Consider the following 14,059-nt stretch of genomic DNA (forward strand, 5'->3'; position numbering starts at 1 on the left):
TTTAAATGTTAATATTTTTGACTTTTTTTAAGTTTGTATTTTATTTATTTTTTTAAACTTTAAAAAAAAGTTTTTTTTTTTATTCTTTGGCTGCGTTGGGTCTTCGTTGCTGCACGCAGGCTTTCTCTAGTTGCGGTGCGCGGGCTTCTCATTACAGTGGCTTCTCTTGTTGCAGAGCACGGGCTCTAGGCACGCAGGCTTCAGTAGTTGTGGCATGCAGGCTCAGTAGCTGTGGCTCGTGGGCTCTAGAGCACAGGCTCAGTAGTTGTTGCCCACTGGCTTAATTGCTCCGCGGCACGTGCGATCTTCCCGGACCAGGGCTCAAACCTGTGTCCGCCGCATTGGCAGACGGATTCTTAACCACTGCGCCACCAGGGAAGCCCTAAGTTTGTATTTTAAAGCAATTAACGTTACAGTTAAAGTCCTCATAGTTTCCTTACTCAATCCTGATTACTTTCACTTCCCAGAGGCAACTGTTATCACGAATTTGGTGTATATTCTTCTATACCATAATTTTCTGTTTTTACCACATTTATATATCTATAAAATACAGATATGGGATAATATTGTACATTTAAAAATCACACAACTGTGTCTTGCCATATATATTGTTTTTTGTTTGTTTTTTGTTTTAGAAGTACTCGAACTGTGTTTTTTGTTGTTGTTTTTTTAAAATTTATTTTTATTTATTTATTTTTGGCTGTGTTGGGTCTTCGTTTCTGCGTGAGGGCTTTCTCTAGTTGCGGCAAGCGGGGACCACTCTTCATCGTGATGCGCGGGCCTCTCACTATTGCAGCCTCTCTTGTTGCGGAGCACAGGCTCCAGACGCGCAGGCTCAGTAGTTGTGGCTCACGGGCCTAGTTGCTCCGCGGCATGTGGGATCCTCCCAGACCAGGGCCCGAACCCGTGTCCCCTGCATTAGCAGGCAGACTCTCAACCACTGTGCCACCAGGGAAGCCCCATATATATATTGTTTTACATAGTTTTTTTCTTTTATTCAACATTAGGTTTTTGAGGTCAGTCTCTCCTGTTCCATATAAGTGTAGTTTATTCCTTTCACTACTGTGTAATATTCTTTCATAGAGATGTATCGTATTTACTCCATTTCTCTATTGAGGAACATTTTAAATTTTCTCAAAATTCCCCTCTTAACAAACAATGCTACAGTGAACATGCTTGTACAGTCTCTTTAGGGTAGTACATGTGTGAGAATCTATAGGATTTATTGGATGAAATGTCATTATTGAGACAGTCTTAGACAATGGGCATTTTCAGGTTTATCCATTTTCTTACTGGCCTCAAAATGAGGGGTTATACTGTATGGTTATTTGAAAAACAAAAGTTCTCAGAAAATTAAGGATACTGTGATACTTTTTTTTTTCCTTTTCTTCTTTTTAAAATAAATCATTTATATTTTAAATTGTGTGATCTCCAAAACAAATTATACAAGCTCTTCAACAGTGGTTATTTTGGGGGAGTGAAATAAGAAGTGTAAGGAAAGAGGAAGCCTCTTCTTTTCTATACTTCTATCTTTTACACTATTTATAGATTTTATAGTGGGCATGGATTTTACAATAAACTTAAGATGGTTTTATAGATAGTTTTAAAAAATGAGGCTCCCAGTTGTTCCTCAGTCTCTCTGTTTGCATTGGAGACCTGAAGGGGAGGGGCTACCTGGCCCCCCTTGGACTGAGCTAAGTGTTTTTCTTAAATATATTGACCCCTAGGAGGAGATTGCTGTGATCCCCATGTTCCATATAGGTAATTCTAATGTGTCTTCCTATGTTAAATTTTCTGGTATGAGGTTTTTTTCTAGTGTATAGTGTCCTAGGTTTCAGTCCCAGGTCAGTATCCTAGGTTTCATTCCCAGGTCTGCTTTAGACTACTGCTTAACCATTTATTGTCCAGGACTATAGTCACCAAGTAGAGGACTTGGGATACATATCTTACCTGACTACTGGAATTGCCTTTGGTGGGAGTGTGTTTACATGTGAATAGTTTGGAGATGGATACAAAATAGAGAGCCCGAACATTAATTCAGCTCATTTAATTACAATATTATGTCAATTCAATGAATCCATTCTCACTTACAAATACACTCTTTATCCTTCAAACTATTTGAAGATTTTAATTGTTCATTCATTTTCTGGGAGCAAAAATTACTTAATCCCAATGATATGAAAGGAAAATAAGTTGAAGTACTGATGGAATTTGTATTTTAAAAAGCTGGTTGGTTGACTGAGTACGTAACTTTTTCAGCATGATCAGAAAACTATTACCTAATTTTATTGTAACTCTCGGCTGATTGTAAATACAATCATCAGTTGTATAAACCTAGTTAACTTAATAAAAATGCCCCATATATCTGCTCTTTGCTCCTTTTCACTCTTCTGCCCATCAGAAATTCTCAGCTTTTCTTATGTTATTGTAACAGTGAAACAGTGAATGTAAGTGTTCCCCAAGCTTGACCCAAAAGAACCATTGTGTTTCAGTAAGTTAGTATTTGATAAGTTTGATAGGAAGGGGTCTTTTTCCAGCACCGATTGTTGAGTGACTTACTCTGTCTTTTGTTTCTTTCAGTGATGAAGAACTCTCTCAATATCTTTTACAGTTGGTGCAAGTTTTAAAATATGAGCCTTTTCTTGATTGTGCCCTCTCTAGATTCCTACTAGAAAGAGCACTTGCTAATCGGAGGATAGGGCAGTTTTTATTTTGGCACCTTAGGTAAGTCTTTTATATTTCAAATCAAGTCCACCACGTGCTTTTGTAAATATTAACCAGCATAATACAGGGCATGTAGTAAAACAGTCTAGCTGCTTTAGTTGTTTATGAGCCATCCATAACATTTATGCTTTCTTGGTATCTACTCCTATTTCTTGATACCCAGACTCTCAATTTTCATGATTTGGCAAAGTAAGTGAGATAAGTGTCCCTTTATGCCTCCTTGATTTATAACTGAAATTAATAATTTTTTATTATGATAATTATAATTAATAATAATTATTATAATGTATTGCTATTTTCCAGTAAAGTATACTTATTGTGTTAATATTTTTGGACTAAAAACGTACTTATTGGGTAATGGTATCATCATTGCTACTATTGCATGAATAAAGATTTTAAAGTTTTCCTATAACAACAGCAACTTTATTTTTAGCTTCTTTATTAACTAGGTCATTTTCAGAAATACATGAATCTTATTAAACCAAGTTAATATAGGAGTAAAATCGGGAAAGAGAACTAAAGTTCTTTTGTTTCCTAGGAAGATTGTCAGTTCCTCATTTCTGACTCTATACTTGGACATTTGTGATTTTTTTCCATCTGGACTTCAGAGTACTGAAGCTAATCATTAACAGAAAAAAATAACTTTTCTCCTTTTTGGCTAAGCTTCTTAAGGAAAATAAGCTGTATAGTATTTTGATGTTAATTTTAGGAGTTATATTTCTGAATCTTGATTTCTTTATTATTCATAGTTTTTCCTTTCTTGTTTTTAACTTGTCTTCTTTTCTCATCCATTTCAATCTTCTTATTTTTAAATCCCTCAAGGAATAACAAAATAAGGTATTCCTTCCTTTTTCAAATGTGTACACCATTCTTTAAGTTAAAAAAAAAATCACATAGAAGCTAATTGAGGGATTAGTCAGTTGTGTGATCTGAGTCAGATCTGTGTTTCATCTGAGTTGTCTGTAAATTGGTAATATTACCATTTCACTCCAAAAAACAAATAAGACATGATAACTTTGGATTTCTTGGAGTAAACAATTAACTAATGATAAAATTACATATCTTTTTGAACTATAGTGTTTAAAGAATTAAAAGTTGAGCATCCCATCTGTGATTGTGTACAAGATGATGTATTCTCCCTTTCTTTGATTAGCATCATAAGTTAATTTCATAATAGAATAAAGAAGTCAGTATTTTTATTTGGTGACCTGAAGTGTTTGATAAATCTTCATAATATTAACTTTCCGCAGGTCAGAAGTGCACATTCCTGCTGTTTCAGTACAATTTGGTGTCATCCTTGAAGCTTACTGCCGGGGAAGCGTAGGTCACATGAAAGCGCTTTCCAAGCAGGTATCAGCTTATTTTAATCTTCATGTTCACTTTGTCACATGGTATTTGATAAATTGTGTCATATGCTAGTTCTCCTATCACAGTATTTCATAGAAGTTTCAATAACTGAACCCAGTTAATACATTTTTTAATCAAAATGTAAGCCAAGAAATGAAGTTTCAACAAATTTAGCAGAATATTATTAATTGAATGCTATCTGAAAAATTAGGATTCCTCATAGTATTAACACCATGCCTTAAATTTTAGTAGGAAATACCTATTTAGACATGCTTAACAATGGATTTAATGGTAACAAAGATTATGAAATCTTTAGACGCTGTTTTTCCATACCCCTGAGTTATTCTTTCCAGTTAGTATAGTATTTATGATTCATATGCTCTGCCATTTGTTTTAAACTGAGATATTTTGACACCTAAGTTTGTAGGTGTTACAGCTTCTAGAATTCAGAATCCTCAAGCTGCTTTTTCAAACTATATATACATGCCTGAAATTGTGATGCTCTCCCACATTCCCTCATTTTCTTCCTAGGCCTTCATTTTCTAATCATTTCAGGTGATGAGTTATTAGTGATACTAATAGGTCAGATATTAAATGCTTACTGTATGCCAGGAAGTATACTAAGTGTTTAAAGTATGCTATTTTACTCTCCTAATAATGTGCCACAGTATTTACTGTTACTGTCTGGATTTGACAAGGTGAAAAAACAATCTCTCCAAGAGATTAAGTAACTTGCCTAAAAACCCACAACTATTAAGTAAAAGAGTAAGTTTCAGACTTAGCTCTGTCCAACTATAAAACTAAATCTCTTTTTATTATACCGGGAGTTTTCAAACCTTTTTAGCAAAACCTCTCTTTTTAAAATCAAAACTGAAAGATAGATCCATTTTACAAAATAGACAACAATGTCATTTTATCAGTATAAATGTATCTTTGAAGCTAAAATAAAACATAAGCCATTAAACAGAATCATGATGCTGTTTTATTGAACACAGAATTTCATCAGGCGTTATTGTTGACAGTTGTCTCAGTATCCAGTTATTTGTGTATTTTATTTTGGACATAATCCTGACTTATACCACTAAGTAATTACAAATAGTAATGGTTTTTAAAGAGCTTTCTTGCAAATGAGAAACATAACCTTGGCCCAAGCTTGATTTGTTGGTGGCTTCTTGGTCCCCTGAAGGATGAGATGAGAGCATTTCTGCCATCAGGTAAAGCAGCCCTGTATTAGCTTCTTCATGCTGGAATCCTTCATTGACAGATAGCAACAATATGCTCTTGTTCTCTAGCAATAGTTTTTCCTAAATTGAGTATTATCTAACATAACACAAGAAGATTTTTAAAAATGATTTAATACATATTTACTCAGAACTTGCTATATGCTAGGGTTTGTGTTGCTATTGGTGATGTGAAGTCATATTAGCTATGTTGCTGTCATCAAGGATTTTATATTCCACAGAGTAGGTATACAAATTAGTGATATTATGATGGCAGTGTTATTAATGGGAGTATTATGTATGGTAGCACAAAAAAGAGGCACATATTCTAGCTTAGGGCATTAGGCAAGAGGTCACAGTGCAGGTGACACTTGTGGGTTTTGATGATCTAGTTAGCTAGTTGGAGAGTGTGGTAGTCAGTGCTCTACAGAGAGACAATTGTGTTTGTGTCTATATAGAGAAAGAGTGAAGGGAGCAGGTGGGTGAGATTGAGATTTATTATAAAGAATTGGCTCATGTGATTATGGAGGCCAAGAAGTCCCAAGATCTGCAGTCAAGCAAGCTGGAAATCCAGGAGAGCTGGTGGTGTAGTTCCAGCCTGAGTCTGAAGGCCTGAGAACCTGGAGCGCCAATAGTATATGAGTACCAGTCTGAAAGCAGACAGACTTGACACCGAAGAAGAGCCATTGTTTCAGTTCAAGTCTGAAGGCAGGAAAAGAACAATGTCCCAGCTCAAGGCAGTCAGGCAGGTGGAATTCCTTCTTTCTTGCAGGAGGGTCTGTCTTTTGTTCTATTCAAATATTTGGATGAGGCCCACCCACATAAGGGACGGCAATCAGCTGTATTCAGTCTACCTAATCAATTGTTAATCTCATCCAGAAACACCTAGAATAATGTTGGCCCAAATACCTGAACACTCCGTGGCCCAGTCAAGTTGATACGTAAAATTAGCCATCACAGGTCAACTTGGCATCCATATGTAGCTCCTTAAACCCTTACTTAATCTCTAAATAAAGCCAATAACAAGGTCAAAATTCCACCTAACATGATACAGCAACCCTGAGTACCACCAATTACTCATTAACTTCTTTCTCAGAGGAGGAGATAATATCCTTGAGTGGCGTTTGTTCTTCTCCTTAATTCCCTGTAAATTAAATAGTATGTTGTAAAATTAATAATACTTAAATATTAAGATTTAAGTAATGATATAAAGTTAATGTATCTTATGTTACATGTTAAGGGAATAAGAGTGAGAAGGAAACAAAGACATTTGTTATATATGTGTGTATATATGTGTGTATACACCCATATTCATAACAAAATAAGATATTCATGACAGTTCTCTTTTCTGTAACTGATCACGTGGTTATATCTGGTATTTATCACTACCATCTTCTAACCCATCCTGTATTCCCTTTGTCTTCGGCAAGCACCTCAGTTGGTTGTGTTTTTACATGCTGGGATGACCTAAACCTTCATTCTTGAAGAGTCTAGGCCATGAGTAGTCCTACCTGGATTGACTTTAATTTCCCATTGATCTTAATCACAGGACATGGTAATACTAAGAGATCACCTATATTCTAGACATACTCTTCCCTAATTTCTGCTTTGTAGTCAGGATCAATCATTCTAGCCAGCACCATAATGTACTTCTTTGCCTGTTGATCCAGAAGCATGAGGAACCCAAAATGGCTGGGCAGGAGTCTTACCATCCAGTTCAATGGAATTGTTGTGTCTCCCAGTAGAATCATTCTTCTCTCTGTAACTAAGACCTCTGTGCCAACAGAGCATAAGATCTCAGGAACAGGAAGCAAAAATTTTGTTAGTGGGTCATTAGGGGTAATAGTGAGTGGGTACTACTTACATTTTCACACCTTCATGGACCTGTGAATCCTGGCTATTGGAGAAACAGCATCATTTATTGGATTCTGATTCAGAGCATATACAGCCTTCTACAGAACCTTGCCCCAGCCCTGCAAGGTATTCACATCTAGCCAGCACTGTAATTGTCTTCAAAAGGCCATTCCACTGTTTTATCAAGGCAGCTACTTCAAAATGGTAGGGAACATGATAAGACTACTGAATTTTATGAGCATGAGCCCATTGCTGTACTTTATTTGCTGTGGAATGGGTTCCTTGATCAGAAGCAATGCTATGTGGAATGCCATGATGGTGGCTAAGGTGTTTTATAAGTCCATGGATGGTAGTTTTGGCAGAAACATTGTTTGTAGGCAAATTCATATCCAGAGTGTTTGTTCCAGTAAGCATAAAATACTGCCCTTTCCAAAAGGGAAGCAGTCCCATGTAATCAACCTGTCATTCCATAGCTGGCTGATCATCGCCAGGAAGTGGTGCCATATCGGGCGCTCAGTGTTGGTCTCTGGTGCTGGCACATCAGGCACTCAGCAGTGGCCGTAGCAGGTGGGCTTTGGTGAGTGGAGGTTCATGTTGCTGAGCACATACATAACCTCCATCCCTGCCACTGTTCTCCGTTGGATGATGACCGGGTTGGCTGAGGAAAGGCTGGCTGGCATACATGGAATGGGTCATCCTAGCCACTTATTTATACAAATCTTCCAAGGTTAAACTTTGGTGAGCATACAGTGGGACAAAAATATCTTTTATTTTTTTGTCCATTCAGAGAGGTCTATCACATACCTCTTCCTTAAATTTCCTTGTCACTAGTTTTCCAATCATGTTCCTTCTAAGTCTCTGACCATCAGCTAAGTGTTGGTCACAGCTCGTGAACTGGTATATAATTGCACATATGGCCATTTCTCCTTCCAAGCAAAGTGAACAACCAGGTGCACTTTCCGAAGTTCTTCACACTGGGAGTATTTCCCTTCACCACTGTCCTTCAGGAATGTTCCAGAAGGGGGCTCTAGTACCACAGTTGTCCACTTTTGTATGGTGCCTACATATTATAATCCAGTCATCTGTAAACCATGGTTAAGTCTTCTCTTCCTTTGTCAACTGATCATAAGGAACTCCCCATGAGGCCATGCTGCAGGCTAGGAAAGAGAAGGTAGTATAACAGGAGTGAGAAACCACAGACATTTGGGCCACTTCTTCATGTCACTTGTGCCTTCAGGACCCGATTAGGCCCAGTCTCGTATATAACCACTTTCACTTGATGATGGAGTGCCGCTGTGCTTGCCCATCTTTATGTGTGGTGGGTCAGATAACACCTGGTTCATGACAGGCAGCTCGGGTTGCATGGTTACTTCGTGGCCAGTGGTTAAGCGTTCAGTCTCTACTAAAACCCAGAAGCAAGCTAAGAGCTGTTTCTCAAAAGGAGAGTAGTTATCAGCAGGGCATGGTAGATTTTGTTTGTTTTTCCCCAAAATCCTAAGGACCTGTGCTGTGATTCACCTATAGGAGCCTGCCAAAGGCTCCAAATAGCATCCCTATATGTCACTGACAGATCAAGCACCATCAGGTCTGCTGGATCATGTGGCCACAATGTGCATGGCAGTTTGGGCCTGCTGCAGAGCGTTCTCTTGTTCTGGGCCTCACTCAAAACCGGCACCTTTTGAGGTGCTGGGTCACTCAGTAAATAGGCCAAAGTGCATGAGGAATATGTTGCCTCCAAAATCCAAAGAGGCCCACTAGGTGTTGTGCCTTATTTTTGGTTGTAAGCAAATAAATTATTCTTCACCTTAGAAGGGATATCTTGACATGCTCCACACCACTTGAACCCTAGAAGTTTCACTGAGATTGAAGGCCTCAAATTTTTGTCGGATTTATTTCCCACCTTCTAACATACAAATTTCTTTAAGTCTAGAGTAGTTGCTACATGTTACTCACTAGGTTCAATCAGCATAATGTTATCACTGTAATGGATCAGCATGATATCTTATTGAAGGGAAAGTCGATCAAGATTCCGGCAAACTAAACTATTACATAGAGCTGGAGAATTGATGTACCCCTGAGTTAGGACAATGAAAGTGTATTGTTGGCCTTGCTAACTTAAGCAAATTGCTTATGGGGGTCCATACTGACACATACGGAGAAAAAAAGCACTTGTCAGATCAGTAGTTGCATACCACGTATCAGGGGGTGTGTTTATGCAATGAAACTACATCTGGTATACCACCTGGTTAATGCTGTAACAATCCACTGTAATTCTCTAAGAGTCATCTATCTTTTGCACAGGCCAAATAGGCAAGATGAATGAGGATGTGATGGGAATCACCACCTTGCATCTTTCAAGTCCTCGATGATAACACTAATCTGTACAGTTACTCCAGGAATGTTTTTACCATTTTCTTGGGAAGGGACAGTTGTAATAACTTCCACCTGGCCTTTCCCATCATAATAACCCTCACTCCACGGGTCAGGGAAACAACATAGGGATTCTGTCAGCTCCTGAGTATATCTATTTCAGTTATGCATTCCAGAACTAGAGAAATAACCACAAGATGGGTTTGGGACCCACTGGGCCCACCATGAGACAGATTTGTGCTAAAACTCCATTGTTAACTTGGCCTCCATAAGCCCCTACTTTGGTGGACCTCAGTGATGTTTTGGGTCTCTTCGAATTAGTGTCAATTTAGAACCAGTGTCCAGAAGTCCCTGAAAGTTCTGATTATTTCCTTTCCCCCAGTGTGCATTTGCTATGGTAAAAGGCCATGGGTCCCTTTGGGGAAGCCAGGGGAAAGTCAGTTTCAGTATGGTTGATATAGGAGAGTTCACAGGCGTCATTCAGCGTTGATGAAAGTATTGGGGGATTTATTAACTTTTTAGTGTGTCTAAGCCTATGAGTACATGTTAGAGAAATGAGGTGTTTATTATTGTCATGGTGTAAACATAGACCATAAGCTGTATGTGACTGTAAGTATTACAGTATGTAAGCTGTAAGTATTAGCAGGGTAGTTTCATCTAGCTGATATAAACTGAAATCAGTATATTCAATCCACCTAACTGAAATTTTCTATAGTATTAAATCTTCTCTCCCAGACTTTACTTTTTGATACTACATTGTTTTTTAATTGTGGCAAAGACTCCCCTACCTTTTTACCTTTTCTAACTTCTCTATCTCATTTGAAGGCCATTTGTTTCCCCACTCCTAACCTTCTGTTCATTCCTATACCTCTGTGGTATCACACCCTATTTTTATATCAGCTCTCTGTAGTATTATAATTTCCAGTTCCACTACACTTTTTTAACTCATTTGCATTGCCAGAGGAACTACCGTAGGTTTTCATAGATGATTTTAATATTTACGGTTTTTTATTCATGTTAAAATAACTGTATCTGATCCCTCCTTTTTGGAAAGCCCTTTAATGATGGTAATAATAGCTAACATTTATTCACCACTTATTATGGGCCATTTATTCTTCACAAGAATATGAGATAGATACTATTAGTCCCCTTAATTTTATAGTCCTTTTAAAGATATCTCATACCTATCAATTTCTCTTGTGTTCATGGCTACCATCCTTGTCCAACCCACGATCCTTTCTCACCTGGATGTCTTCATTAACCTCCTAAATTGTGCCCCTTGTTTCCATTCTTCTGCACGCACGCACATGTGCACACACACACAGAGACACACACACACACACGTACCTTCATTCTCTACCCAGCAGATAAAATGATCTTTTTAAAATGTAGATGTATTCCCTTTTTAAAATCCCTGCAGTAATTTTCATTGCATAGAGAATAAAATCCAAATTTTAACAAAGTCTATTAAGACCCCACTTGATGAGGTCCCTACTTCTTTGGCCTCATTCATATGAGCAGACAACACTGGACGTTTTTTTGGTTCTCTGGGAACCTCAGTTTGACTTTTATACCAGCAAACATATGACATATATCTGATCATATTATTCTCACTCTTTTCTTGACAGATGAACAGCCAGGGGAAGATTGTACCCTTTACATGGCAGTTCTTGTTATCACTGTAAACCTATAGTGTGACAAGGTGTTGAAACACTTAAAGTATTTGACTTATGGCCATGTGGGTATTCAGAACGCTGTTCCAGGAAATGGATATCAACATAATTAGGGTTAGGCCCTGAAAATTCACAACTGTACAAACATGGAAGAAATTCAAATTTGAAATACTTCAAAAAGTTCCTGTTTGCATAGCCCATTTTTCAGCGAGTTCCCTTTTTTTTCACCAGTGTTTGTACAGCTCCTGAAATTGTTGAGAAATGGGGTGTCTGTGGTTTTGACAGATGGCTAACTTGGCAAGCTTCAGCAATCTCAATTTTATCATCAGGCTACATAGAACCTTCCCAGTTTCCTGTGAGCAAGCCCTCAGCCTGTCTGTAGAAACTGCATGCCGAATTCACCTCCCTACAGAGTCTTAGTGGTTTCCTTGCATAGAAGCAAAGTTCAAAAATGAAAACATGGTGTAAAATAAATCTCCTGTTCATCAAAATGCAAGCCATGGTGTTCATAATGTTTGTTGCCTACATATTTTATATGCTTGTTATACACAATTCACATGTTGATATATGTATTCTGTTTTTATCATTTGTTGTTTCCAGTTTTAATGACATAATGATAAAATAAAATATTCCTTTTTATGTTTTATAGCTGGCTGAGGCTGGGTCTTACAGAATTTGACATAATATTACATGGAAAGACCTTGAGTTACTAAACAATAAAGTTGACTTTTCTTTCCTTCTTTTTTTTTTATAAATTTATTTATTTTATTTATTATTTTTGGCTGTGTCAGGTCTTCGTTGATGTGTGCGGGCTTTCTCTAGTTGAGGCGAGCGGGGGCTACTCTTTGTTGCGGTGTGCGGGCTTCTCATTGCAGTGGCTTCTTGTTGCAGAGCACGGGCTCTAGGCGTGCGGGCTTCAGTAGTTGTGGCACATGGGCTCAGTAGTTGTGACTCACAGGCTCTAGAGCGCAGGCTCAGTAGTTGTGGCGCACGAGCTTAGTTGCTCCGCGGCATGTGGGATCTTCCCGGACTAGGGCTCGAACCCGTGTCCCTTGCATTGGCAGGTGGATTCTTAACCACTGCACCACTAGGGAAGCCCAGTAAAGTTGACTTTTAAACACATGGTTTTATTTATTTATTTATGGTTACACTAGGTCTTCGTTGCTGCATATGGGCTTTCTCTAGTTGCGGCAAGCGGGGGCTACTCTTCGTTGTGGTGCGCGGGCTTCTCATTGCGGTGGCTTCTCTTGTTGTGCAGCACGGGGCTCTGGGTGCACGGGCTTCAGTAGTTGTGGCACGCAGGCTCAGTAGTTGTGGCTTGCGGGCTCTAGAGCGCGGGCTCAGTAGTTGTGGCGCACGGACTTAGTTGCTCTGTGTCATCTGGGATCCTCCCAGACCAGGGCTCGAACTCGTGTGCCCTGCATTGGCAGGCGGAGTCTTAACCACTGCGCCACCAGGGAAGTCCCAAACACATGGTTTTGATTCAGTTGGCCATTGTTGATTCCCCTTGTACTACTTGCATGATTTTTTTTTTTTTGCGTAAGTTTTGATAGCCAGAGTTACCTCATTATAAAAACCACTTAATTTAGACTTGAACAATAGCTACTGTTGTCTATATTCATATCTATTTTATTGCACAAAAATTTACTTTATACTCTTAGTGGAAAGAGAATACACTGAGAAGATGTTACACAAGAGTGATGACAAAGATAGTAAGGTTGAATGTCAACCCCAGGGTTACTTGTACATAGATTTTCCTTTCGTACTATGGAGTTGCCCAATTAGAGTGGTTCAGATTAATTGTGTTTCAAATTCTATTACTCAGTTGCAGAGTTCTGAGTAAAGTTTCATGCTTATCTTCTTACCTATAATCTATGTCTCTTTTCTCTAATTTATAAGATTTTATTTAAGAAAAGGGTTCAAGAACATTTGAAAAATGGTGCTTTAAGTAACAAGTGGTAACAATTAATTTATTTCGTTGTATATAATATTTTTGTCATAAACCAAGCACTGTTTTTACTTTAGCTGGTTGTCCTGCGTGTGTATTGTGGGGAGGAGGGTGGTGAGGGAATGGTATTGATTAATATTATCACATGATATTATTTTTAACATAAATGAATTTTGGTGGTGGGGAAACTTATTTTTCAGGTTGACGCACTCAATAAATTAAAAACTTTAAATAGTTTAATCAAACTGAATGCAATGAAGCTAAATAGAGCCAAAGGGAAAGAAGCAATGCACACTTGTTTAAAACAGAATGCTTATCGGGAAGCCCTCTCTGACCTGCAATCACCTCTGAACCCATGTGTTATCCTCTCAGAACTCTAGTAAGTGACCTTCTGTACTGTGCTTAGTGAATCTCCCATTAAATAGCAATGCAGAAGGGATTTCTGAGTGACTGCCTTAGGGGAGCAGTAGGGACAGCTGTTAGCCTCAGTAAGTGGAATGTAATTAAAAAAGGAAAATGTTAAAGTTCTCAAGTTATTCTTGTGTTAATAGGATGTATGCCTTCTAGCTAAATTTGCCTGTGGGATTAGTGAAAGTTAATGCAAGTTCATTTCCTTTCAATTGTATGTAATTAAATTTGTTTTCTATATTACTGGTTTCTTAGAGTTGAAAATCCTATGTAAGCAAAATGTTGGCAGCCATCATAGATTATTTACTAATTAAACTTTCCTATTTCAAAATGAGATTTTTGAATGAATTTAGAAAATTATTTCTCATTTTTACTTTTCCTACAAAAGTAATAATGGGAAAGTGATAATTATGTTCAGTATATCAGTATGCAAAATTGATCCCTCTTTAAGAAATCAAGAATGGACTTACAATCCAGTGTTACATTCTGATTTTTATTGTCTATGTATAATAACA

General features: G+C 38.0%; 1 protein-coding gene across 3 annotated transcripts in view; it reads left to right on the forward strand.

The window, feature by feature from the left end:
- The window catches only part of PIK3CB (phosphatidylinositol-4,5-bisphosphate 3-kinase catalytic subunit beta), a 200,599-nt gene that overhangs the window by 163,490 nt on the left and 23,050 nt on the right, over nucleotides 1–14,059 (forward strand). For all 3 annotated transcript variants that reach the window (XM_059920222.1, XM_059920224.1, XM_059920223.1), the window contains 3 exons: nucleotides 2,581–2,724; nucleotides 3,975–4,074; nucleotides 13,337–13,515. In XM_059920222.1, coding sequence (XP_059776205.1) covers nucleotides 2,581–2,724; nucleotides 3,975–4,074; nucleotides 13,337–13,515 — 423 coding nt within the window. The remainder of the gene's footprint in view (nucleotides 1–2,580; nucleotides 2,725–3,974; nucleotides 4,075–13,336; nucleotides 13,516–14,059) is intronic.

This window comes from Balaenoptera ricei, chromosome 4 (genome assembly GCF_028023285.1).
Source record: "Balaenoptera ricei isolate mBalRic1 chromosome 4, mBalRic1.hap2, whole genome shotgun sequence".
NCBI classification, from domain to species: Eukaryota; Metazoa; Chordata; class Mammalia; order Artiodactyla; family Balaenopteridae; genus Balaenoptera; species Balaenoptera ricei.